The following is a 27,325-nucleotide window of genomic DNA, read 5'->3' as shown; positions in this document are numbered from 1 at the left end:
TTTTTTCTCCTTTTCATTGTTTCTTTTATGAAATATTGTAGCTCATTTTAGAGAGAATACCAATAATTTCAATAAGAACTGCTGAAATATTCTGTATTTAAAACTAATCTTGAGGTCCATTTTGAGTTACTTATTTATAAAAAGCACCTTTGCACTGTGCGGCCTAAGCCAGTTACTATTTAGGTGTAGGAGAAGTGGGATGAGAGCAGGGGCTCTGTAGACATTTAGCTACTTGTTAAAATCCGAGCTCTGTCGCTTAGTTGTATAACCTAGTTAATTAAATCCTCGGGTTTCCAGTTTCCTCATCTTTTAAATAAAAATAATAGGAATATCTACCTCCCAGACTTCTTTTGCGTTTTAATTGAGATAATATATCTATAAAATGCCTCTTACAAAGCTATGCACATTGTAAACATCTAATAAATAAAAGCTACTATTGTTATTGTTAATATAACTGTTAAGATTAAGCCTTCTCTTCTGAAAGATAAATAATTAGAAGACAGGAGAGACAATAAAGCACATTGAAAAAACCCTAGGCTATTTGGTAATTTTGGCTTTACACTTTCTCTGGATCTCAGTTTTTCTGCCTAAAATATTGAGGCAAATACTCTACTTCAATAAAAAATATATAGGGAAGAATACTTGTCCTGCTTACTTGTTACGGACAGTTTGACCTAGTGAAACCAGAAATTTCTTTGAAAATATAATGCACTGTGTCAGTACGAGGTGGTGGTGTTTTTAAAAATCTGATTGCATGCACTGGTTTTTAAAATATTATTAGTAAACTTTTTTTGAATGCAGCCTTTGTGCAAAGTACTATGCCAGATGAAGGGGATGCCAAGAGATTCACGATGTAGTCTGTCTGAATTATGTTTATTTTGGGAAGACTAGAGGAGAAATGGATAGATAAGACAATAACAGTGTTTACTAGGTGTTAAATGAGGGCCATATACAAGGCGTAGTTCACAAGTTCTGAAGCTTGGGTCGTTGTTCTACACTGGGGTGGTTAGAGAAGCTTTCTTAAAACATAAACTTTGAATAACACAGGTAATAGGGATCATGAGATTGAAAATGAGCAAGGAGAACATTTTAGGAAGGGAGGATAGCAAGAGGCAAGGCTAAGTGGGGAATTAATTGCTCAAGGTTTATTCAGGGAAAACTGAGTAGAAAAATTGATTAGGTAGATTGGAAAGTAGTGGTATTTACAGGAATAATGATTGATGTGGCAGATAGATACTAAACTTATGGAAGTCTTTGAGTCCCAGACCACAGATTTTGAACTTGGTCCTGTAGGCTGTGGTATGTCATTGACTCTCTTTATGTAGTTGGATAAGATGAATCTGGAATCAGATATAAAATGATTTGGATGAGTGAGAGATAAAGATATTAATTAAGATACTATTGTAGTAGTCTTGGTTGTGAAGTTGTCAAAGCTTGGACTCAGTCTGACCTCATTCATTTAATTTTCTTCTTTCACATGAGATAACTTTTTATATATATATTTATTTTGAGGAAGATTAGCCCTGAGCTAACATCTGCTGCCAATCCTCCTCTTTTTGCTGAGGAAGACTGGCCCTAAACTAACATCTGTTCCCATCTTCCTCTACTTTATATGTGGGACGCCTGCCACAGCATGGCTTGATAAGTGGTGCGTAGGTCCGCACCCAGGATCCGAACCGGCGAACCGCGGGCCACCAAAGCAGAACGTGAAAACTTAACCACTGCACCACTGGGCCGGCCCCAGAGATTACTCTTTATGTTTTTAAAAAATTCATTTGCTTATTCATTATCCCAGTTGCCTATAGTTATATTTTTTGTGGTAGTGTTGTTTGTCTTAGGTGGTAAATACTGAAAAACATGGATTAAATTTCTCAATGTGGCACTAATATACTGTAGGACACAAACGTACATTTAATATATGTCCTAAAATATTTTGTAAGAGTCCAGAATTTATATCACTTTAGAAATTAATCTCTAAGGAATTGTCGACACAGATGGTGAATGACTATTCTATAGATAAGGGAGATATGGTGACCTTTACTTGAGCTGTGCTGAGGGCAATAATCTGGAAAGGCAGTCTCCACAAGGAAGAAAGCATTCTGGAGAAGCATGGTTTTCAGTATAGTTTTATACCTTTATAGAACAAAGAACATACATTAAACACACCCAGGATACACATTCACCAAAGTTTCAAAGAGATATTGAGTTGCAGATTAGCAGGTCAACATGCAGCTGATGTCTCCTGAGGGAATTTATCTTCAGGAGTACTGATGTGGGTGTTACCAGTAGTACTGTAGGAGGGGGAGTATGCATCTTTATCTTCAGAGTGCCTTCTTTTACTTTTGAGATAACGTTTAAGGCATGCTTTACTTTAGTGGTAAAAGCACATGTACAATGTATGTTTGATAGGTCATAAGTCAGATTTTTGTTTAGGCCAAAGTAACTACTCCATATACTTCAATATGTGAAAATTACTTATCAAAATGCTTAAAGTGTAGGAGTCAATTTTTATTAATAGATTGAGGTGGACTAAATAAGTGAAATATCTTTTTAGATTTTAAAAAATTAGAATATCTTCCTTAACTTAAGGAAAGTCTTACATCTTTTGAATATCTAATATGTTATTTCAGTTACCAGAGGAAACTGCTTTTTAAGTTCTATTATAAGTCAAAATCTTTTGTTGTATTAAAAATTGATTATGTAAGTGGCTTTTTAGAAGAGAATAAAAGTTTTAAAAATATGTGTGAATCTTTTTAGTATTATAATGGGCGCTCAATTCAGGAAATCTTTCTTAAGATTCTCATTTAAATTGGGTGCTTTGAATCAAAGCCTTTCTGAAGTAGAAGGAACCACAAAGATGATTTCAATTATTCTCAGAAGGTGGTAAATGAGTGTCTTCCTGATGGACCTAGAGATAATCCAACTTCCTGAAACTTTGATTTTGCATACTTACTGGGTAAGTTTTTCATGATTGCTGTGATTTGGTGTTCATAAAGTAAAGTTGGTATTTTATTAGAGTTTATTGAGAGCTTTAAATCATATTCTCAATGTGGCTACTATATGTAACATTTAGCAACATTGTACAGCTTGTGTATATGGTCGTGCAAATTAATAGAATTGCTCCAATTTTTGGTAATGTCAGATATTATTTTTAGTGGGTCACAGTTTTTAAATGTTGCTATTTTTGTTAGGAATATTAATAGTTTAGCTTCGTCATTATCTTTATTGATTTAGTATATTGTGTGGTATTGGTGATAGCATATTTGTAATGACAGTATTTTTGGTGCGTAGTTTCCCAATAACTGGCCTTTAGAGCATTTATGCATTCAAGTCAATTGTAAATCCATATGCCATTTACAAATCCTCCCACAGTATTCTTGTAAAATGGGACTTGGTTGTTCTTATTAGATTCCATCCCCTGCTGAAAGGTGAGAATGAGTGAAGAAGGGTTGTGAAGTCTCTTGTCTCATCTATAATAAATGGGCTTCAGTCAAAGTTTGAGGGCCACCAAATTTGGTACATATTCTCATCTGATACTTGAATATCCTTTGAGACCTGCCTACTAAATGTTTGGCTAATGCTTAAATACTTCAGAATTGCCTCTGTAGAGGCCTGTTTGATTTTCTTCCCATTTCATAAAGACTGTGCTACCAGCAGAGCCTTTTGCAAACCTGAGTCCCCCTTAGTCTTTGTGGGAAACTTGGAGATCATTTAGTCTAATGATCTGCCTGATGTAAGAATTCTGTCTACAGTATTCCCCGATGGCCAGTGGTCCAGCATCGGCGTGAACACATGTAGTTACAGGTAACTCAGTATCTCAGAAGGCAGCGGAAATCATTATAGTTGAGCCAAAATAGGCTTCTCTGTTAAATGTCACTGTTGGTCATTATGCTAGTTTCCTATTGCTGCCTTAACAAGTTACTGTAACAAGTTACCACAAATTTCGTGGCTTAAAACAACACAAGTTTATCATCTTTCAGTTCTGGATATCAGAAGTCTAAAAGCAAGGTGTTGTGTTCCTTCTGGAGGCTCTGAGGGAAGAATCCATTTCCTTGCTTTTATCAGTGTCTAGAGGTTGCATTCATTCATTGTCACATAGCCCCTTCCTTCCATTACGTCAGCCTCTGACTTTTGTTGTCACATCTCCTGCTACTCGCTTTTATCTTCTTAGCTCCTTCTTATAAGGACCCTTGTGGTTACATTGGGCCAACTCAGAGCGCAAAGTCCCTGGTACAGTGTAAGATAACACTCACGGGTTCCAGGAATGAGGATGTGCACATCTTTGGGAGGCTCTTATTTTGCCTATCACAGTCATAGTCCTAATCTCTGTGCATCCCAGTCTAGTGGAATGGGTCCTGCTGCTGGATAATCCAAAGTCTGTGGTCTGGTGGGGTATCTCACCTAGGTAGTTGCCAGTTAGATTAAGCCTTGAATACTAATTTTACAGTTCGAGTTTTCTGTTTTTAAGGTAATGTCAAGCCACTGAATTTTTTTTAAGCAGAGAAACAACTTATGCAGAGTTGTGGTTTACTTAGCAGAATTATGGAATATTGGAGGGGCAACAACTGAACATGAGAGTTATCTGGAGTGTTTTGGAAAATCCCAGTACTCAGGCTGCACCTCATTGAATTTGAGTCTCAGAGGGTGAGATGCAGACACCAGTACTTTTTAAAGTCTCTCAGGTGATTTCAATGCACAGTTAAGGTTCAGAACCATAGAAATAGAGGCGGTTAGCACAGGGAACAAGTTAGCATGCAGTTGTGTAATCTGTGTAAAAGACAATTAAAATCTGTAGGGTAGTAGCAGCAGAGTAGAAAATACTTCCCTTCTGGATTTTACTTCCTAGAATTCTAGAATCTGTACTCTCCATATTTGGGTTACTGTATTTGTGTGGAGAGAAAAAAAAATATGTTTTATACACTTACTATGTGCCCCTACCTGGGCTTGACATCTCACACACTTTCTCATTTAATCCTCTCCACAATACTGTGAGGTAGATATTACTCTGATTTTAGAAATGAAGAAACTGAGGGTCTGAAGGGTTAATAATTTTCCTAAGATCGCATAGCTAGCCAGGAGGTTGTGGTAGGATTTAATCGATACTCTCATTCTGTTATTCTTGTCATCGAATGCAAAGGCTAGTGTTTTTGTGTTATAATCTCACCTATATTACACCTAGCCTTTCAAACATCTTTTAAAGTTTTTACGTGCATTATCTAATATAATGTATGCTTTTAAAACTATTTGGTACATGATCTTTTTTTTTACCCAAAGCTTTCTTCTTGTAACTAATTTTGACTTTTCTATCTGAGATGAATGTTTTGGCATTTAGGCAGCATGTACTGGTAGTTGCTGAGACATCAAGAGCAGTAGCTAACTGCCTTTTTATGTGAGGTGGATAGATATTATGAGTCATGGATGTTGACGTTTCCATATTATTATTAGCAGTCTTATCTATGGCTTCATACTGAACAACATGAAATACTAGTTAGTGATTTGTTAGAAGTAGAACTCTGGAAGCAAAGAAGGTAGTTGTGTAGTCCAAAGGCCAAGATCATGGGTGTAATTATTTTAGTGGACAGTTAACTTTTTTCTTGTTTCATAACCATAGACTTCACTAGCAGTCTCATCAGCTACATGACGTTAGTTACAACTGACATATTGATTGATTTTGAACTTTGTACTTGTATGTGAAGACCTTGATGAAGGAGGTTGGTTTAATCATGACAAGAGACCACCAGTACCAGAAGAAATATGACTTACGCTTCACTACCAGAAACTGGTGGTGAGTCTGTAACGATGTTATTTATGAAGGATAGAATTATTTAAGAAAAAGGATAGGGGAATTCCTAACAATGGAATTTGGGCATATGATGGCCAAAGACTAAAAGTGGAAGAAAATATGAATATGCTTTAAGTTACAACTAAGGATATTCTTAGGGTTGAGGTAATTTTCTATGTTGAATTGTTAGTATAACAGAATTTTAGGACTGTAATAGATCTCATGAGCAAATAAGAAAACTAAATTCAAGGTATTTATTCAAGCTTATATTAATTCAAGTTATAGTTTGTGTATCTATATTAAGCACACAGAATGTTAAGTTTTGGAAAATACAAAGATGAGCAAGACTTGTTTTTTGCCATAAGAGAGTTTAAACTAATTCATTTAATTTAGAGGAACTCAGCAAACTAGCTGTAAGAAATTCTTTGCTAGGAATTAGGGCTATAGTAATGAGTAAGCCTTTTCTTACATTTATTCATTCAGTGTTTGCTGAGTGTCTACCATGTGTCAGACTCTGTGCTAGTCTTAAGGGATACAACACTGAACAAAATAGACAAAGTTCTTACTCCAGTGGAGCTAACATCCCAGTGGAGGAAGACTAAAAAGATGCGTAAGTATGTTCTGTGTTGTGTGATGATTGTTGGGATGAAAAATAAGCAGGGTAAGGATAGAGTGTATCAGAATATGGGATGAGTCTTGCTGTTTTCTACAAATATCGTGTATGTCTTCTGCTGAAGTGGCTTTTGAACCATATTCTAAAGTAGTTTTCTGGGCAGAGATGAGAGCCAAGTGTGGAGTTCACAGGTCTGTTAGGCAAACTGTGGTGGTTAGGCTGTAAGTGTTGAGGTTCAGGGAAAGATGAGTGAGGGATCTTTCTCCCTCCTCAGGTGGGAAGATGGAGGTACAGGAGCAGCGTCCCTAGGAATGCCTGCAGCTCTGTGGGGTCTCTTCTGCAGTTCTGCCTGATAGTAGGATGCAGTGACAACACAGATAGAGTATCAGTTTATTATGCCTGGCTAGGGTGTAGTATCCATTTGTTAGGCCTGGCGTGGAAGGTCAGGAAAGCCCTTTCTAAGGATGTGATGTTTTATCTGGGATAAGAAGAATGAGTTCACTAGAAGGGTAATTGGGATGGCCTTAAGGAGCAGGAGCTCAGGAGAGGTTAAGATGGGAAACTAATTTAGGGAGTGGTCAGTGAATAGAGCCCATTTAAAATTCAAGTCAATGGAATCATCTAGGGAAAATATGTTGAAAGGGGACAAAAGCGATTCTAGGATGCAGCTTTAGGAAATAATTGTCTTAAGGGGGCAGATGGGGATGGTGCGAAGCAGAGAGAGGCAAGAAGAGAAAGGAGAGAAAATAGCTTGGAAACTGAGGAAAAGGAGAGAGTTTTGAGAAAAAGAGTGGTCAGTAGTGGCAGATGCTAGAGAGTGGTCAGTTAGGTTGAACTGGGGGAAGGTAAGATTGTGCTAGACCTGAGATATCCATTAGGGTAGCCACTTATGGCTAATTTACATTTAAATTAATTAAATTAAATAAAAAATTCAGTTCCTCAGTCTCTCTAGCCACGTTTCAAGAACTTAATAGCCAAATGTAGGCAGCTATCCTATTGGACAGTGCAGATGTAGAATATTTCCTTCATTACAGAAAGTTCTATAGCACTGTACTAGACTATTATAATAATAGGTGAAAATTAAGTAAAATTTAATTTTTTTTAATTTATGATAGCACTAGAGAAAAATACTATAAGATAACTAACTATGCATTGTCAAAGAATTGGTATTAGGAAGTCAGAGTTAGGGAAAGATAACTTCAGCTTGGACTTTGGTAGCAGAATTAGTCATTTGAGTTGAGGGTTCAAGGAACTTTTGAGCTCTTGAACAGGGAAGAAAAAGAAAGTAGGGAGGAAACTGCAGGTCACTGGGAGCAAATCAGTTTTACTAGACAGAATTTAGATAAGTGGAGTTTGGGAGTTGCAAGGCTATCTCATAGGAGATCAAAACATTTCTGTGAAATGAATAATTGGGCCAAATTGCAGAAGATTTAAATATCAGGGTTAGGGGCTTATCTTGTAAAGAATGGGTGCTATCAGACATTTTTAAGTGGAGGAGCAACATGGCCAAAATGATAGGGAATTAATTTGGTAAATTAATCCTTCCCTTCTCTGTCCTTTCTTAGTCTTGGTCAGTTGTTGTACAACTAAGTAATTCTGCCTTATGTCTATATACTGCTTTAAAAAAAATCTGCAAAGTACACTCATGTAAACTATTATTGAGCCTCAACAGTTCTGGAAAGTTGTAAGGTTTAATAATTATCTATTCACAGAGGAGAAATAAACCTCAGAGAAGTTAAATGAGTTGCTAATGATCAGGCTAGCTTGAAGAATGAATAATATTGGGTAGACTTGAGATAACTGATCTCAACGTCAAATAAATTACTTTATAATAGTGCAGCCTTCAATATATGGTGATCTTCTTGCTAGTAGGGACCATATCTTTATTTGTTTTGAATTCTAGTACCTAGCATAGTAAATGAGTGAGGTGAGATTGAATGCAGGGACATCTATTGAAAGGGAGATAGAAAAGTTACGAAAGGAGGCCATGTAGGTCTGGTGTAGATGGCATTAATGGGAACTGAAAGAAAGGACTGGACGTGAGATAGACATTGGGGTCTAAGTAAAAATCGTTAGAACTGAATAACTTGATCAGAAGTTGGGGGAAAAGAGAGTTTCAGATGATTTAAGGGTTTAAGTCTGAAAGACTGAGAGAAAGATGGTTCTATTGAAAGAACTGGGCAAATTGGTGCAGCTGCTAGTTTCTGAGGAAAGCTACTGAGCACTATTTTTGACATAAGGATGTTTTATAAAGCAAGCTCAGAGCCCTTCCTTTGATAACAAAATTTTAGAACCAGAAGTTAATTAGCAATTAATGTCTGAACATACAGGTAGCAATGTTTTAGAATGAAGTTTCAGAGATAGGCTAGGTCTGCAGAAGAAACTTGGAAGTTGTTTGAATAAATGTAATTAAATGAGCCTTGAGTAGGAATGGAATCTGCAGAAAAAGAGCAGGTAAAGAAAGAACAAATAGTTGAGGACTGAACGCTGGTTACAGCCACTTACTCACTGAATGGGAGGACAAAGTGGAGGCAAGAAAACGGGAGAAGGGACGCCGGAGCAGGGGAGTATTTTAGAAACCAAGGGAGAAGAGGGCTTGCTTAGTGGAAAGACTGGCAGAACTAAATTCATGCAGGGAGAATACGAACTGTGGAAAAGCCCCAGGACATTCCAGAGAGGACTACACAGGGTGGCAGATAGACTGTTATTTCCAGAAGCCTCAGGATTTTTTTTTTTAAAGGACTTAGTTTCCAGTATAAATGTACTATTGTACTTTTTTTTTTTTTTGCTACTTCTTGAAAGGTTAAGGCGCCACTTGATTCATTTGATAAACTCTGAGTGCTCTCTAGATTCAGATTCAGGTATATGAGAGAAAACCACGCCTGAGAAGATTTGTTTTTTTTTTAGATCTTGCCATATTCAGAAGTTGCTGAAGTTCAAGAGACAGTGAGTAATACATGGTGCTATGTTTGAAATGTTAACATTTTTATGTTTTTTAAGGATTTCAAGTTGGATTCTTAAAATATATTTTTCACTGTATTTAATCATAGATGATTTTGTCACTATGAGAAGTAGCTAATGTAGATTGAAAAGATCAGTTTAAAAAATTTTCCTTTTTTCCAAAATGTAAATAGGTTAAATCTTTTTTGAATATAAAAATAATGCATACGAATGTGGCATATTTAAACAATATAGAAAAATATAATAAATAAAATCCTACCTTATAAAGGTAACCACTGTTAATATTTTGGTGGCGTCTTTCTTAAGTTTGTTCATATGTGTATATCTTACATATGAAATTTTATGAAAGTGGAGTCATATACAAACTTTTTTATAACCTACTTTTTTTTTTTTTTTTTAAAGATTTTTATTTTTTCCTTTTTCTTCCCAAAGCCCCCCGGTACATAGTTGTGTATTCTTCATTGTGGGTTCCTCCAGTTGTGGCATGTGGGACGCTGCCTCAGCGTGGTCTGACGAGCAGTGCCATGTCCGCGCCCAGGATTCGAACCGACGAAACACTGGGCCGCCTGCAGCGGAGCGCGCGAACTTAACCACTCAGCCACGGGGCCAGCCCCTTTTATAACCTACTTTTAAAAGTGAATATATAATAGATGTTTTTCAGTCAATGAAAAAAATGACTACATAGTATTTCATTGTGTGAATGTATTATTTGTTTAATACCCTGTTTCAAATAGGTTACTATTTTAGATTACTATAAATGATGATGTGATACCTATCTATGCACACGTCTTTTTGAACATGTTGGATGATCACCTTAGTATACACCCCACAGTGTTAACTAAGGTGATCATCCAATTCCTAGAAGTGGAATTGCCGGATCAAAAGCGTGATTAGGTTATTTTTAAATACCTGCCTGGGAGGCCAGATCATGTTCTCTAACAGTGATAGGCTCCAGTTCCTAGAAAAATATTCCCTTAAAATCTTTCTTGTAAAACTCAGGGATAAAATGTGCACGTGTGTGTTTTGCAGACAATTGCAGGAATATGAAAAATTCAGTTAAGTATGGAGTGATGACTCCTGTTGAAAGAACAAACAGATCTCAGCTGCATTATGTATCCCTCAGTGAAGTTTCTTACTCTAAGGGCCAAAGATAACACTAAGTAGAGCACTCAAGATGTTTTATATAATCCTGCTTCCCAACTGTGGCTTCTCACAGCCAGCTGCAGTGGGATTGCTTCTATGAGTACAACCTGATCAGTTTTATTGGGGGAAGAGGTGCCACCTGCTTGAAACTTTATTTTCAATTTGTGCTCATATCAGTGTTTGATAAGCTCTTTGTACTTTCACTTACGCTCAAAAGATGACTTAAGTCAAATCAGTATGTATGTCAAGTGGGAAGTGCTGTGCTGAAGGCAGTGGAATCAAGCTATAGATCGCAGGCATTGTTTTTGTGTTAGAGGGTGGCCATCTGTCCTGGAGTGCTCAGGACTGAGAGGTTTCCCAGGATGAAGGATAATGATGAACTTCTGCCTATTCTTCTATATTTCTTTCTTTCTTTTTCTTTTTTGTGAGCAAGATTGTCCCTGAGCTAACATCTGTGCCAGTCTTCCTCTATTTTGTATGTGGGACACCACCACGGCATGGCTTGATGAGCAGTGTGTAGCACCCGGGATCCAAACCTTCAAACCCCAGGGCACCGAAGCAGAGCATGTGAACTTAACCACTGTGCCACTGGGCTGGCCCCGTACATTAATTACGATGGTCTGGAAAATATTTAGAAGTAGACTAAAATAAAATCTCATTTTTTGCATAATGCTCTTTTCTTGAGATTTTTAGACTAATATCAGTAAAGATTTAGATAGTGGTATATTTCATGCTTTTAATTAAAGTATGTTGAGTAGTATACTAATTAATAATAAAAAGGAAAATTCTAGACATGTTACTATTATTTTACCATTTTCAGCCCATACCTTTTGCTAAAATAGAGAATTGATCTATATGATAAAGAAATTATTGAGATGACTTTGTGGATGTTGTCTAAGGGATAATGGTAAACATGGTAAGTTACTCAAATAGAGAAAATGTTTCCCTCATATCTTAATGGTCTTTTGCTCTACAAGCTGAAGAGAAGTTCCTGGATTATTTGAGATTCTAGTAGTATTTTGGTTCTCTAACAAAACCAAGAAGAGTGGCTAGCTTTTTTTTTTTTAAAAAGATCTTTCTAGATACTTGTGTAGAGTGTTTCTACATCAGTAATTTCACATTGTCTTTCTTCATGTGTTACACACCATGGAACTACACAAATTAGACAAGGTCCTACAAGTAGTAAGAATAGGAAGTTAGTAGGGTGCAGTGTGGCCATGTGCAGAGGACTTCAGGGATGTAAGTTACTTGGTAAAATTAACATGTAATCTTCAAGTACTTGTGTCCCATTTCCCATTAGTATCACTTGCAAGCCACTCTGGGAGGATGATTTCACTTCCATCCCAATTTAATGCCTTTGTATCCACATCCTTCTGGGGAAGTTTTCTGATGCCATGCTTATTTTTCATTGTGTTTCTGCTTTTATTTGGAGTGTTTCAGCTTGATTCTTAGTTCTTTTGTTCCATCATAATATTTGTTTTCTAGTGCCTGTTTTATCCTGTGGCATTTTTCAATCTGTGATTAAGCCATTGAGGTCGTATACCCTAACTCTCACATATCATGATTTATACTATTTTCTTACCAGCCTGAACCTTTCCCTGTACAAGTCTGTACAACTGCCTACTTGACATTTTGACTTGGATGTCTAACAGGCATTTCAAACTTCAGCTGTCCCAAACTGAGCTGCTTATATTTCTCCCTGTAAACTAGCTCCTGTCTTTGCCATCTCAGAGAATAGCAGTTCCATCCTTCCAGGTGCTCAGACTCCAGCATTTGACATCATTTTGATTCCTCTTTTTTTCTTTTGCCTCATACTCGGTCTATTTGAATATCCTGTTCACTCTACCTTCAAAGTTTTTCAGAGCTTGACTACTTCTCATCACCTTCCCTGCTACCACCTTGGTCCAAGTCTCCTTCATCTCTCCTCTGGATTATTGCAGTAACCTCCTCACTGATCATACCCTTGTCCCTCTAGTCTCTTTTCAACATGGCAGCCAGAGGTATCTATTAAAACATAATCAAATCATGTCACTCCTTTTCTTGAACCATCCAGTGGCTTCCTATCTCATTCAAATAAAACCAAAGTCCTTTACAGGGCTACGCCCTATAAAGTCTGATATAGTCTGGCACCACATGTACGTCTTTGACTTTGTCTCCTCCTACTCTCCTACTTGCTTGCTATGTTCCAGCTCTCTGGCCTTGTTACTGTTCCCCAAACACTCCAGGCCTGCTGCCATCCCAACCCTCCACTCTTCACTTGCTCCTCCTTCTGCCTGGAAGACTCTTGCCCTGTATGTCCTTATGGGAGGTTCCCTCATTTTATTCAGTCAGCTTTCTTAGGCCACCCTGTCTAAAAACTTACCTCCCTCTTCCCTAACATTTTACATATCCCCATTCTCTGCTTATTTTTCCTTAGTATTTATGCTATATAATGTACGATGAATTTTTGGTTGTATATTATGTTATTGTTCATCTCCCCCCTAGAACATAACTAGCACAAGGGCAAGATTTTTGTCTACCTTGTTCACTGCTGTGTCCCTCAGTGCCTAAAATGACACCTGTCTATATAGTAGTTACTCAGTAAATATTTGTTGGATGGATAGAAGGATGATGGATCAATGATAGGAATAGACAGATAGCAATTATTTTGATTATTCTTCAGTGCCTCATTCTGAAAAAATAGGATTAATCCAGTAAAATCAGATTTATATGACACAAACATGTGAAGATATAAAGTTGAGAGCATAATTTGGAACAAATATTCAGAAGTTGCTGTGTGTGCTAGAAATTATTTTCTAGGAATAAACAGTCAAGGAGTACAGCTGTGCAGAAGTTGACATAATGCTGTTAATCAACAAAATTTGAGAATATAACCAAACTTCACGGTGACAGTGAACATAGTCTTTTACTCTAAATAGAAGACCAACTCAAAAACCTTCACATATGATTGCCCTGTGAAATGAAATATTCCCAACCATGCATAGACACTTAGAACCATTGCTGTCCTTTAGGAAGTTACTACTAAATTTAGGGAAGCTAGTAATTATTCATATCAATATAGGAAGATTATTTTAGAAGATGTCAATGAAGCATTTGCAAAGTTTGCCACAGTTGCCTCTGTCATTTTCCTAACTTCTTTCAGTTTTCCATTATTATCGTAGTTATTTATTGGTGTGTACTCATTCCCAAATTAAGTGGTGTAAAACAACAAGCGTTTGTTATTTTGTAATTCCTGTGGGTCAGGAATCCAAGAGCAGCTTTGCCGGATGTCTCTGGCTCAAAGTCTCTCATATGGTGGCAGTCAGGCTACTGGGGCGGAAGGCAGCTTCATCTCATCTGAAAACGGGACTGGGTGGATTGGGTGGGGTGGGTGAATGTGGAACATCCACTTCCAGGTCACCTAGTGTTTGTGGGCTGACGTCACTTCTTTCACCTGTTGGACCTCTCTACAAAGCTGCCTTGTGACGTGGCAGCTGGCTTTCTCCAGGGTGATGTATCTAAGAGAGAGTGAGAGATGGCAAATAAGATGCAAGTCATAGTCTTTTTGCAATCTAATCTCCAACATGACATCCTATCTTTCTGCCTTATTCTCTTCGTTAGAAGTGGTTCAACAAGTGCAGGATACACTCAAAGAGAGGGGATCACTGAGACCGTTTTAGAGATTGCCTACCACATGCTTTTATCTCTTCCCACATGCTTGCTAGTTGTGATGACATGGCCATCAGTAATAAGGACTTGACCACAATTAGTTAATTGTCACCAAAGTTGTATTTTTTTAGTTTATCTGTGAAACTGAAATCAGTTTATAAATGAATGAGCTTAAATGGGGAACTACAGAAAAATGAATGCAGCCGGGCATTGCTTTATGATGGGGATGCATCCTGAGAAATGTGTTATTAGCCGATTTTGTCATTGTGCATACAGCATAGAGTGTACTGAAGGGGAACAAAATTTGCCACCTCAAAATATGTCTCTTTAACATGAGGATTATTTTATAGGCTGATCATTTTTAAGAAACAAAAGACTCAAGTTTTTCTCATTACCTCCCCTTAACTGCCTAAAAGAGTTCAGATAAAAAACCTGTCTCAGGAAACGAGCTATCACCTTGGCATAACATGAACTAGGGGGTAGACAGGGAGGAACCTAGAAAAGCCCATTTGTTGGGCTCTCCTCTGTGTTCTTCTGTTTCTGTGTGGCCAAACACTTGTTTTCCAAACGTTTGCTTCTTTTCCTACCTGTGAATTGCCTTCCTTCCCTTTGAAGTCTCTGACTCTCCCCACCCCCAACATCTTCTTTTGTCTTTAACTAAGGATGATATTTAAGGTGAGGGCTTTGGGCATTTTGGTGAGTTCCTTGGTTTTCTTGGATTTCTCCCATGTATACTTGTTATTAAACTTTTTGTTTTTCCACCTGTTATGCTGTCTCATGTCAATTTAATTCTTAGGCCAGCCAGAAGAACCTAGAAGGGGAGAGGAAAATTTCTCCCTCCCCTACAGTACTTACACAAACCTAGATAGTATAGGCTACTACACACCTAGGCTAGATGGTACTAACATTATGGGTCTGCCATTGTATATGCAGTTCATTGTTGATTGAGACGTCATTGTATGGCACGTGACTGTAGAGCAAATGCCTCCAAAGGCACTAGAACATAATTTCAAGCACTGTGAAATAGCCATCACTTTAGGGAAGTAACAGGGCCAAGATTTTTTCCAAAGAGACAACAGAAGCACAAAACAAACAACTGCTACCTTTTTTTTTTCTCTCACAGCCAATTAAGATTCCCTCATTCCCTGTAGATACGACCAAATAATAATGTAATCAGTGTGAATTTTCTGTTTTTGTTGTTACTTTAGTTTTGGTATGTTACCATACTTGGTATTTGAAATGAAGGAGAGCTGAGGACTCTGTTCCTACCAAGGGACACCAAACCACTTGTCCATAGGTGACATTTAGTGTAATGTATGTTAAAATAGTTACTAGACAAAAGGTCAGCAGTCTAGCTGACTGCAAGTTATTCATTTGAGAATTGGGTCTTCTGACTTCCTAAAGACCAGTAGCTCCAGAGGATGTGTTTGATATTTCGTGGGTCCTAAGAAAATGTGGTCTGACTTAATAAAATTTATCTTTCTAATCAATATTCCTCTTTGATTTTTTGCCATTTGAGAGAAAAGTTCTACTTTGTTATGTCTTTCTTAAAACTCTTTGCACAGTGCTTGGCGTATAATAAGCACTCAGTAAATGTTCCTTTCTTTTTTTCTGTGTAGTGGTAACTGCTTTCATGGCATGCAGAACTAATATTTAATAGTGCATGAGTGTTATATATTTTTAAACCACTTAAATTTAAAGAATGAATAACTTTGGGGCTGTCCCTTACTTTTTACCGCTCCTAACCCATATCTTGAATTATAATTGAAAGTAATTTTTGGCTTGAATAATTTTCAAAAAAATACTTGGGTGATTTCATTTTTCTCTTTCCTCCTTCATTTTCCAAAATTAAAACTAATATTTGATAATGCGTAAGCCACGATCTTTTTATGTGTGGAAAAGGAAATTCCTTGTGAATTATGATTATTAAGATTGACATGCATGTGCTTTCTACTTAGAAACTAACGCTCTTTTCCTTGTCCTTTTGTTTCACTGCTGCTTCAATCCTGGTGCATTGTGCTTCTTCCTGGTGTGGATTGTATTTATGTGCTGCTCAATTACCCTGCACTAAAAGCTTCTTGGGGATAGCAAAGATGTCCTTGGGCCATCAAGTAAGTAGCTAAAGTTGGAATGGCGTGTCTGGGGACATGATAATATTTTGATTTGTACTTACTAAAGGTAAATGGTATTTCTGTTTTTCTTTTTTTCTAATTGGATAAATTTGACATGTAACGTTGTGTAAATTTAAGGTGTCCAGCAAGTTACTTTGATACCTTTGTCTATTGTGATATGGTTGCCATTGTAATGAGTTTTATCATATTACATACATATAGTATAATATTGTTGTCTGTATTCAGTATACTGTATATTAGATCTCTGTGGCTTATTTATTCCTTGTTACAAGTTTGTACCCTTAAACGCCATCAGTCTTATCCCCCCAGCTCCCAGCAACCACCATTGTACTCTTTCTTCATTTTAACAGGTTTGACTTTGTAGATTCCACATATAAATGATATCATATAGTACTTGTCTTTCTCTGTCTGAGTTATCTTGCTTAGCATAATGTGCTCAAGGTCCATCTGTGTTGTCACAGATGGCAGGATATCCCTCTTTCTCATGGCTGAATAATATTCCATTGTGGTATTTCTGTTTTCATTATTAAGTCTTTAACTTTTCTTTCCAAGCATTGAAATACAAAGTAGAGATAAAAATGGTCATTCACTGCCTGTCTGTTTCGGTGTCCATCTGAGATTGATAGACAGTGTTTGTATATTTACGTCTTGATTATCTAAAGATGGATTATTTACTTAGCCCATTATGTGATTCATCATTTAGGATGTCTTCTTCATAGTACCCTTTCTATAATCATCACAAAGCATAAATCAGACTACTTTGAGGCTGGACATGATACACGAAACTCACTGCCATATGAATATGAGAGATACTGTTTTATTTTATCAGGATTTTTACGTGATAGATAATTATGAAAAAAATTTTATTTATACTTTGGGAATTACATGAGTGAAACATGTTTCATCTTAGAGACTTGGAAGATGTACTCATTAAAGTTAGTTCCAACAAGATTTTTTTTGACCAGACACTGTGCTAGCTTTGGGGGATGCATGATGAACAAACATGTGCCCTACCCCTAAAGATCATTAGAGTCTAGTTGGGAAGTTAGGCCCATGAATAGATAGTTTCAAATCATTGTGACAGGGGCAATTTTTGTATTAAAAATAATAGAATTATTGAGGTGAAGGGAAATTCAGAGATCATGTAATAAAGCATTATTATTATTGTTTATTTGGTGAGGAAAATTGCCTTGAGCTAACATCTGTGCCAATCTTCCTGTACTTTGTGTGTGGAATGCTGCCACAGCATGGCTTGACCAGCAGTGTGTAGGTCCGTGTCCAGGGTCCGAACCTGCAAACCCCAGGCTGCCAGAGCGGAGTGCACAAACTCGACCACCACGCCACCAGGCCAGCCCCAGAGCATTAATTTCATAGATGAAAAGGGTGAACCTAAGAACTGAAATACCCAAGGAGGTAGAATTGGTTACTAGGCAGTGTTTCTTCTACTGATTTTCAAAAACCAGAGTGAAAATATCAGTTTGCTGAATTCAAGTCTAACCAAATAGTTAAATTTTACTACATCATAAATCGGACAAAGATTTTAACTTTATTGAAGAGCAATGTGGAAATTATATTGATTTAGGAAGTTTTAATGTCTGTTCCTAAATAGTTATTGATTGTTGTCAGTTCACCACTTTGGGGCTCATGTTTTCATTGGCTAAAGGAGGAGAATAAGTAAGATAATGGCAAGGTTTCTTCTAGTTGTGGAATTCTTTAGTCTAGATCACTTGCTGTTTGTTTCTAATGCTGGTTATAGTTAACGTATGTAAAAAGGGAGATGATTTAAAGTAATACGCTCAAATTCCTTTTTTTATTCTTAGTTGCAGCATTTCATAAAATTTTAAATGTATTGTTTATTATACAGCCAGTATTATTAGAATGTAGAAACTTTAAAAGTAGAAAAAAGTATATAAATCCCAAAACATTTTTACGTTTTCTTGTTTAGCCCTACTTGTGATACCTGGCAGATATTTTCAGTTACTTTAATTACCTCATACATTTAAATGTTGGCTCAGGTGAACTGATTTGCACCGCTGAACTTTACAAATAGCATTGAAGTTTAAGTATCAATGGAAATGGTTCTGTTTTAGGAAGTGGGTTGTATAAATGGAGGTCTTTAATTTCTACTTGGAATAGGAAAAAATTATTGCAGTTATATATTTTAAGCATATATTAATAAAAATATGCAACATATGTTAGAGATGAGTTTATATTGTAGTTTGCCAACTATTAAAAGGCAGGAGCTGTATAATTGTTTACTGGAGACCATATATCTTTTAGAGTGAAAAGTAATTTCATATAATACTATATTAGGATCTGTACTATAGAATGAAAAAGCTACAGTGATGTATACCAACGTATTTAAATGCTTTGAGTATTTGAGAAAAGGTATACCATCTGTAAGGGGAGCCTTAGGATTTATATAGAAATTATTTCTGACTTTAATTAATTCATCTTATTTTAGCTTTCACTTAGATTAAGGGCAAACACCAGACTTTGAAGCTTGTAAAATTCTTCAGATTTTATATTGATGAGTTGAATTCAGAAAGTAAGGAATATATTTATCGAATCATATTCTTTTTAGAAGTTGTAGCTGGTATGTTAATTATATTACTATTAATTATTCTAGTGTGATTAGTTTCTACTGTACTTAAGAGAGTAAAGCAGTATGAATAGCAAAGGTTACTTTACTTCCACTACAAAGTAGAACCAGCAGAGGGCACTGTAATGCTATCTTTATTAGGTGAGGCAATTGATTGTAGTGTCAAAAACTGTACTGGAATCATGCAGTGATTCATTCCGCAATGATCTGTCCGGTCATTTAGCAAGTAGTTATTGAGTGTCAGTTTTATGCCAAGAGCTCCAGATAAAAACAGTCACTGCCCTTCTTGAGCTTATATCTGAATAGTCTACTATTGAACCACTGACGGAGGGCATCAAAAGGATTTTTGTGTTTTGCAGATCCTCTTTTGTCTGTGTAGTTGTTAGTGTCTGAGAATGAGGTAAGAGAAAACAAATAGAAAAATGGGCTTTCTGTTTTTTTCTAAAGAAGTGCACTCTGTATATTGCTGCTTCTACAAACTCTTTCAGTTCCAAATTATCAAAATCATAAACAGTATATACCTCAGTCAATAAAGGGTTAGAAACAGGTGAATAGAACTAAATTTACTCTTCTCAGATGCTTTTCCTTTTTATATAATGAAGTTATTCAAGACATAGATACCTGTGTCTTACTGATAGGATACTGAAGCATACTTGAATTCTATTAGTTGTTTTTCTCATAGTGTGTTTTAAATTAGCCTTAAATGTGCTGTCTGATACTACAAAAGAACATATGTAGCATATGTAGATTATAAAGCATAATCATACAGTGAGTGTGTGTTGAACCCACCACTCAACTTAAGGACTTGAATCTTCCAAATACCTCATGTCCATCCATGTACTGCTTCTCTCTTCTGTGCCTGCCCCCTAGAGGTGAAGACTAATTTGTATTTTTTGTTTATCATTCTTTGCTTTTTTAAAAATAGATTTGTTATCTTTTAATTATGTATGTATCACTATGTGTTGCTTGGTTTGTAATTTTATAAGAATAGTATCATGCTGTATGTCATCTTCCAGGACTTGCTCTTCATAGTTAACATTTTATTTCTAAGATTCAGCCACGTTGTTGAGATAGACATGGAACATTCCTTTTCAGTGCTATATACTATTCCATTATATGCATATACCACAATATATTAATCTCTTTTATTTTCAATTGATGAATATTCAAGTTGTTTTGAATTTTGCTATTATGAACAGTGTTGCTATGAACATTCTTATTCTTGCCCCTTGGTATGCACATGTAGGAATATTTCTAGGTATAAATCTAAGAATGGAATAGTTGGACACATAGGGTATGCTGGAATTCAATTATACCAGACAGTTCTAAATTGTTTTCCAAAGCACTTGCATCAGTTTATCCTCCACCAGCAGTGCTTAAGATGTGTTGTTGATCCCATCCTTGTCGGTATTTGGTATTATCAGACTAATCAATTTTTCTCAGTTTTACTGAGTATAAAATATCTATTTCACTGTGATCTTGATTTTTATTTTCCTGATTACTCAAAAAGATGAACATCTTTTTGTATATTTTTTGGCCATTTGCATTTCTTCTTCTGTGAAATCACTGTCCAAGTTTTCCCCCCATTTTTCTATAGCATTGTTGGTCCTTTTCTAATTGATTTGTGGGAGTTTTTTTTTTTTTTAACAAGCGTATTCTGGATACCAACCCTTTGTTAATTGTATGTGTTGTAAATATCTCCTCTTGGTGGTTTTTTTTTTTCCCCAGGAAGATTGGCCCTGAGCTGACATCTGTGCCAATCTGCCTCTATTTTATGTGGGATGCCACCACAGGGTGGCTTGACAAGCGGTGCTAGGTCTGCACCCAGCATCTGAACCCACGAACTCTGGGCCACTGAAGCAGAGCATGTGAACTTAACCACTACGCCACTGGGCTGGTCCCATATCTCCTCTTGTTTTGTGTTTTGTTTTTTGAATTTTGTATTGTATCTTTTGATTAAATGAATTTGTAACTTCAATATAGTAGAACTTGTCAATTTTTTCTTTTTTGGTTAGTGCTTTGTGGTGTCTTTTTAAAGGAATCATTAGTTTGTAGTGATATTCTCTTATATTTTTTTCCTAAGAGTTTTCAAATTTCAGGCTTCCAGCTTTTTACATTTATGTCTTTAATTTTCATAAAACTGTTCTTTGTGTGTGATATGAGGGTAGGGATCTATTTTCCAACATGGAGAACCAGTTGTCCTAATATCATTAATTCAATAGTCTTTCTTTTTCCTGCTTCTGTTGTGTATCTAGCCTCCACATATGCATGGGTTTGTTTCTGAAAGCTCTCTGTTATGCTCTGTAGGTCAATTTCTCTCTCTCTACATTAGTACCATACATTTTTAATTTCAATAATAATTTTTAGGAATTAAATGGATCTTGGATTTAGTAATCAAAGGAGCCACCATATGCTTTATAATAATGAAGTTTCATAAAAATATAAAATGTGTCGATTGATTTATTCAGTCAAATTCTATTGAACAACTTCAGTATGCCAGGAACCATACCAGGACTTGAGGATTTGCGGGAAAATAAGGCAGACAAAACTCCTTTCTCTTGTGGTATTTACAGTCTGGTGGAAAAGGCAGACACTGAACTGTAGGGGAGGAAGACATTTCCTCTACCTGCTCTGGGTCCTTCTGGCTGGAGAACAAATTAAATTCACATGAGACAGAATAACAGGAGAAAATTAAACAAAGCTTTATGACTTGTATACATGGGAGAGGCTCAGGCAAACTGAGCAACTCGCCAAAATGGCGGAAGTTCTTCCCTTAAATACCACCCTCAGGTAAAGTCAAAGGAGGATGTTGGGGATGGAGGTAGTTGATCATGGGAGGTTACCAAAAAGTACAGTAGAAGAGGATAGGGTTATTATGCAGATTTAAGTCCTTGCCTTCTGCATTAAGTTTCTAGACATAAGGTCATCACCCCTTCTTTCTAGTACAGAGAGGGAGACAGCTTTACAGATGGAGATTTCCCTTACAAATGTAAATATCTCTTGACAAAGGGTAAGTAAATTCTACTTTTCAGAGTTTCTTTCCTGTCTGCAGTTTTTAAAAGTAACCAGCCCCAAAATAATCCTCATGCCAAAGAGACATATCTTGGGGTGGCCAATTCCAGTCCCTCACAAAACAAATGATAGAATTTCAGATAGCGATAAGAGCTACAATGAAAATCAGGTAGGATATAGTGATAGAGTATAACTGTGAAGGAGAGGGCAAAAATAAAAAAGAATTGATACATTGTACTATATTAAATGAAGAACTTATTTATCACAAGGCACCACAAAGGACTTTTCTGAAGAGAAGACGTTTGAACACAGACAACAAGTGATTAGAGGGGTCACCCATCAAAGATCTAGGCTAGGAGTGTTCTAGGTAGAGGCAATAAGAGATGTAAAGGCCCAGAGACTGAGGCAAGATGGCGTGTTTTGAGGAATACCAGAAGGCCATTTCGGCAGGAGCCAAGTGAATAAAGAGGAGAGTGTTAGAGAATGAGGCTGGAAAGATAAGCAGGGGCCAGCCACAGTTGAATCTTCAGGCTGTGGATTTTATTGTAAGGATAATGGAAAGCTATTGACATATTTCTGTGGGTGCAGATCTGATTTATGATTTACAAAGATTGCTCAGGCTTCTGCCTACAGAATGAACTCTACACAAGTAAGGAGCAAGGTGGCAAGTCTGGAGACTAGATAGAAATCTGCCGCTCTGACCCAGTGGAAAGGTAATGGTGGCTTGAACAGGGTGGTCGTTGTGGAAGTGGGGAGAAGGAGAAGGATTCGAGATAACTTCTGAAGGTAGATTCTGAAGCTCTCACAGATGAATTGGATGTGAAGTGTGAAGGAAAGAGAAAAGTTGAAGAATATGTCTAAGGTATTTGGCCTGAGAAAGTTGTCGAGGGGAATAGTGATTCCACTAACTGAGATGGGGAGAGGTGGGTTTGGAGGATAGGCAGAGTCAAGAATTTTGTTCTGGATAAATTTGAGATGCTTGTTAGAATATAGAGGGGATTATAAGGCAGGCAATTGGATATGTGAGTTTGAGTTCAGAAGGAGATAGAAATTTAGGAGTCATCAGCGTATAGATTCTGTTTTTATGGACTTGATGGGAAAATAAATTTTTTATATTTTGGATGATAAGTGAAAGTGTGTTTGAATTTTTACTTTGAAATTTAAGGAACTAAAACATAATTTTGAAAACTTGAGCACAATAGAAAACATGTTAAAGCAATTTGATTTAAAAGATATGGTGATAAAAATGTGAACGTGAAGTTCTGGTTAAGTTAAAAATTAAGTCTAGAGTGAAGACAGAATCATTCTCTCTCATGATAAAACTGAAGTTTTTGTACACTGAAAGCACAAAAACATAAAATGAGAGAATGAGGAGATCCTAGGGCACATGGACTTGCTCACGATTTTCCCTATTCCTTCATTGAGTATTTTTCTCTTTTCTGTCCTCTCTAGAACTAGCATTGCTTTCCTCTATTAGTAGCTTGACCAAATGTGTGAATATTGGCCTTAAACACTATTTAAATTGATTATTGGGGTGGCAGGCTTTTAAGAGACCAGACCTTGGAACCAAATGGTCCTGAGCTAGAATCTTACCTCTATTACATAGTCTTAGGCAAAGCAATCACTGAACCTCAAGTTTCCCCATCTCTAAAAGAGGAATCATACCTACTTCCCATGAAAATTAGAAATCGGAGTAGAAATTCTAGTGAATGTAAAACAGTATTTTAAACTGCTACTAATTTTGGTTTTTTGTGTGTTTATTGACCATTTGTATTTCTTCTGTGAAATTACTTTGTTTTTTGCTTGTTGTTCTATTGACAAATATAAAGAGTTAACAGCATAGCAAAGCTTGGCGTACTTTTCATTATCAGTTGAATATGTGTTTTCATTTTTATAATGTCTATAATTTGTATAATTTTACTCATGCATACCTGTTAATTCCTCTTAGATTGATAGCAAACTAAAATTAAAAGAAAAGCAAACAATTATGCAAATTTATGAAAGTATTGAGTTGGTAAAATGAATGTAATCATTGGGGCCATTTCAGTCATAATCCTTTTCCATGTTATTAACTATGCCGTTATGGAAATCTGTGATGCAAGTACTAATTCTTTTTCCCCTTTTTCCTTGAGCTGTGGTAGCAAACAGTGACGAATCTCAGCTTCTGACACCAGGAAAGATGAGTCAGCGCCAAGGGAAAGAAGCGTACCCAGTGCCAACCAGAGATTCGTATCAGCCATCTTTCAGTCCTGCAAGTCCTCACAGCCAAGGTAGGAAGTTGTGTTTTTCATGTATTGTTGTTGTTGTTGCGGTGGTTGTTTTTTGAGGAAGATTAACCCTGAGCTAACATCTGCCAATCCTCCTCTTTTTGCTGAGGAAGACTGGCCCTGAGCTAACATCCATGCCCATCTTCCTCTACTTTATATGTGGGACGCCTACCACAGCGTGGTCTGCCAAGCAGTGCCATGTCTGCACCCGGGATCCCAATCGGCGAACCCTGGGCCGCCGAAGAACATGCAGACGTAACCACTGCCACCGGGCTGGCCCCAGTTGTTGTTTTTAAGCGGAGAATAGCATTTGGGTCTGTCATAACTTTTTTCTTTCTAGTTATTTGGTTCTGTAGGGGTTTTTGTTTGTTTTATTTTGGTCATCCATAGTTCTTCTCTTAGAATGAGTACATTTTCCTTTAGACTCCTTTTAGTCCTCTTATATACTCCAACATTCTTGGTTAGTTATACCATGCTTCTAATTCAGTGATTATCAACCTTTTCGATTAGGACTACTTTACACTGGTAAAAACTTTTAAAGACCCAAAGAGCTTTTGTTTAAGTGGGTTAACCTATTGATATTTACTGTATTTTAAATTAAAACAACATTTAAAAATGTTTATTATCCGTTTAAAATAAGAATAATAAACCCATTATACTTTAATGTGAATAACATATTTTTATGAAAAATAACTGTGTTTCTTTCCCCCCCTTCCCCCAAAAATTGGGTGAGAAGAGTGCTTTGGTTTCCCACAGGGTCTCTCCACCTTGGCACTCTTACCTTCTTGGGCTGGATCATTCTTTGTCGTTGGGGCTGTCCTGTGCGTTGTGGGATGTTCAGCAGCATCCCTGGCCTCTATCTGCTACATGCCAGTAGCACTTTTCCCAGGTGTGACAACCAGCAATATCGGTAGACGTTGCCAAATGTCCTTTGAGGGACAAAGTCATCTTTGGTTGAGAAGTACTATTTTACAGTTTTTGCAAATCTCTTTAATGTCTAACTTTAAAAAAGACACTTGGATTTTCGTATCTGCTTCTGCAATCAATCTGTTGTGATATAATGATTTGATTGAAATATATGAATAAAATCTGGCCTCACACACATATCTAGTCAGAAAAGGGAGTTTACATGAATAGCTTTTCTATGTAATTGTGGATATTCTTCTTTGATACTACACCAAAACTTGACAAGTGGTAGTTTCTTAAATGCTGCTTGTAATATGGAATCTGAAACTGTATCTAAGCTTTTCTTACTCCATTAAATTAGAATCCATTGATCTATCTTGAATTTGAATGACTCTTTACTCATGCATGATTTTAAAACATCATGCATTAGTCATTTGGAAAATAGTTGCTGACTGTATTCCGATCTACCAAATGCTGACATATTTTAAATATAATACAAAGAAGTGCTTTGTGTATACTTCTCATTTTGTCACACAGAATATTCAAACCAGGTGTACTCAAGGTTTAAGATTAATTTTTATGCCTTGTGAAGGACATTTGTAAGTGAAACTGGCCTCCTTTTACTGCAAGGGCATGGCGTGGCAGTGAAGAATTCAGTGAATTGGTGCCTCTGCCTTGATTTGTGCTAAGGTGCCAGCAGTTTTACGTAACATTGCTTTTGCGCCATCAGTGAAAATGTCAACACAATGAAAAGTCTTATGAAACTAGTTTTGACTTTGCAGACCCTCTAAGGGAGTCTTGGGGACTCCCAGGGATCACGGATCTCATTTCCTAACTCTTATTAGATTCTGCTTCTTAGCTAAAGTTTATTTAGTCGAATCTTTGAACTCTCCTGCGGTGCTACTGATAGCTGTGGTAGAAAGACTTATGCTTTTAAAACTGAGAACTTAAATTTGGTCTTTGAAAGCTAATATACACTTAAATTATCGAGTATTTTTAAAAATTAAATTGTTAGATTTTGGTATTGCTACTGTTGAATTATCCTTTCTAATTAGGCTTTAGTTACTTCTTTTTAAAAGAGTATTAACTGGTAAATAGTAAGTAAAGTTCACTTTATTTCAGTGGAAAATGTTTTTCTAGTCAAGTGATAGATGGAAACATTTTTACCTAGCATTACTGGAACTGGAAAAACTTTATATAACAAGATAGAAATAATTACTGTTAACACTTATTGCTTAGTTGTTGAATAGACTTTTGGAAAGTTAGCATTTTTCTTGTCAAAATGCTTTTTTTTTTTTAATTAAATTTTTTCTTTTCTTTTTTTTTTTTTTATTTTATTTTTTCCTTTTTCTCCCCAAAGCCCCCCGGTACATAGTTGTGTATTCTTCGTTGTGGGTTCTTCTAGTTGTGGCATGTGGGACGCTGCCTCAGCGTGGTCTGATGAGCAGTGCCATGTCCGCTCCCAGGATTCGAACCGACGAAACACTGGGCCGCCTGCAGCGGAGCGCGCGAACTTAACCACTCGGCCACGGGGCCAGCCCCTCAAAATGCTTTTTTGAGGCCTGAAAGTGGATATATGGTACACAGTAGTGTAAATAAGCTTCATTAATATAAAATCTGAAAGGGTGCAGCTTATGGGTTTTTTTTTTTTTAATGTGCAACAGAATTTTGACCGTAATAGATATGGTTCATCTGATTCATGTATCTGTGTATTATAACATCTAGAGGAATTCTTTTTTTTTTTTTTCTTTGAGGAAGATTAGTCCTGAGCTAACTACTGCCAATCCTCCTCTTTTTGCTGAGGAATACCGGCCCTGAGCTAACATCCATGCACATCTTAGAGGAATTCTTTAACTTGCAAGTTGATGCAACAAAAGGGTTAGGTACAATAATTAAAACTACCTTCATTTATATCTATCAAGAACATTTTCAGGCAAACAGGGAACCTGAGAGAATAGTACAATGAACACTAATATTCCCATCGTGTAGATTTAAGAAATTATTAACTTTTCGTTGTGTTTGTTTCATTTTATTTAGAGATGGGGCTGGAATATTTAGAGCAAATTATAGACCTCATGATATTGTACCCCAGAATACTTAATGCATCTCTAAAAATTAAGAACATTTTCTTGTATAACCATAAAACCTTTATTACCTCTGACAAAAATTAATGATAGTTACTTACTATAACCTAACATCTAGTCCATATTCAAATTTCCCCAGTTGTCCCCACGTCTTTTTACAGTAGGCTTGTTGAAA

The 27,325-nt window shown here is 36.6% G+C and overlaps 1 protein-coding gene across 10 annotated transcripts in view; it reads left to right on the top strand.

Annotated features, from left to right (window-relative positions):
• OSBPL8 (oxysterol binding protein like 8) overlaps positions 1-27,325 on the top strand; it is a 196,096-nt gene that overhangs the window by 68,265 nt on the left and 100,506 nt on the right. For 2 of the 10 annotated variants that reach the window (XM_070600108.1, XM_070600106.1), the window contains 3 exons: positions 9,303-9,341; positions 16,222-16,258; positions 24,026-24,163. In XM_070600108.1, coding sequence (XP_070456209.1) covers positions 9,303-9,341; positions 16,222-16,258; positions 24,026-24,163 — 214 coding nt within the window. The remainder of the gene's footprint in view (positions 1-9,302; positions 9,342-16,221; positions 16,259-24,025; positions 24,164-27,325) is intronic. The other 8 variants (XM_070600114.1, XM_070600116.1, XM_070600109.1 and 5 more) reach the window with 7 other exon arrangements.

The sequence above is a fragment of the Equus przewalskii genome, chromosome 29 (genome assembly GCF_037783145.1).
Source record: "Equus przewalskii isolate Varuska chromosome 29, EquPr2, whole genome shotgun sequence".
NCBI classification, from domain to species: domain Eukaryota; kingdom Metazoa; phylum Chordata; class Mammalia; order Perissodactyla; family Equidae; genus Equus; species Equus przewalskii.
The sequence above is the reverse complement of the archived record's forward strand: the minus strand, read 5'-3'. Positions and strand labels throughout refer to the sequence as shown.